Genomic DNA, 1,279 nt, shown 5'->3' with positions numbered 1-1,279 from the left:
TCGATTAGTCAGCCGTGGATGATCCATGTCTCACTACTCTTCCTAATTGCATTTGGTGTGGGTGGAATTAAGAGTTGTGTGAACGTCATGGGAGCTCAACAGTTCCATCCTGAGGAGCATAAAGATCTTATTACAAGGTATTACACCTATTTCTATGCTTCTATCAATCTTGGTTCTATTGTTGGTGGTATTGTTACTCCGATTTTGGTCGAATCGGTCTCTTTCACTGCAAGCTTTTCTTTCCCTTTAGTTGCCTTTATCATTGCAACGATTGTTTTCATTGGGGGTAACTTGATGGGTCGTTATGTCAAGCCCAAGCCTCAGGGATCTGCTGTATTGGAGATCCTTAAGGTACTCTTCTTTTCTATTACGAGGTGCTCCCTGGAAAAGAACAAGGAGTCCAATGGTGGTCGTTTCAAGGATGGTTTCATTGAGGATGCAAAGGCACTCTTCCGATTGGTGCCTTTATTTCTCTCATTATACCTTTCGTGATGGCTTACAATAACATGACGACAGCTTTCCTAACTCAAGGTAAAAAGATGGACACCAACCTGTTCGGATGGGAGATGCCGGCTCAGATGATGCAGAACGTGGATCCCATTGCCGTGGTTTTGACTAGTGTTTTGGTTGATACGGTGTTGTTCCCTTTTTTGAAGAGGCACAACCTAATGCCACCAGTTCTGGTACGTTTCTGCATTGGTTCATTGTGTGGCGCGGCGTCCCTACTCGTGGCTCTTGGTGTGGAGTATATGGTTATGTCGAAGCCTGTCTTCTCTGTCTCCATTTGGTGGCAGATTCCTCAGTTCTGGTTGATTGCTGCTGGTGAGATCTTCCTAATTTCGACTTCTTACGAAGTTGCATTCACCCATTCTCCGGGAGCATTGAAGGCAGTTGCTTCTGCATTCAACCTTTGCTTCTTCTCTATTTCTAATGTTCTCTCGGCTGTCCTTTTCCAACTATGCTCTGATTGGCTTCCTAATTTCGATGTTGAGAATCCAACCGAAGTATCTCTAGAAGCATCACGAAACTCCAAGATATCAATACCGCGATTACGACCAGGACGATTACGGTCACGAAATAGGCGAATAGACACAGGGGATACCCCAGAAAGCTTCAGAATAGTCTTGAGTGCATCAAGGACCTGCTTCTTACTAACATCATAACTCAGGTTGATCATGAACAGTCGACAATTATGAGCAGCCTCACTAGTATTCATAGCCGAATCAGCAGGCGGCGTAACCACTGGGTCGCTATCCATAACATCAACAGCGGCTTGACG

At 45.0% G+C, this 1,279-nt stretch overlaps 1 protein-coding gene across 1 annotated transcript; it reads left to right on the top strand.

Annotated features, from left to right (window-relative positions):
* Positions 1-87: 87 nt before the first annotated feature.
* Positions 88-960, top strand: Pmar_PMAR025225 (conserved hypothetical protein; the record flags this gene model as incomplete). Its single annotated transcript, XM_002781785.1, has 3 exons — positions 88-187; positions 251-406; positions 436-960. Coding segments are annotated over 3 exons (781 nt in total), but the record flags the coding sequence as incomplete, so codon positions are not given.
* Positions 961-1,279: the final 319 nt, after the last annotated feature.

The sequence above is a fragment of the Perkinsus marinus genome (genome assembly GCF_000006405.1).
Source record: "Perkinsus marinus ATCC 50983 genomic scaffold scf_1104296941580, whole genome shotgun sequence".
In the NCBI taxonomy this organism is placed as follows: domain Eukaryota; phylum Perkinsozoa; order Perkinsida; family Perkinsidae; genus Perkinsus; species Perkinsus marinus.
This window is presented reverse-complemented; position numbering and strand designations above follow the sequence as displayed.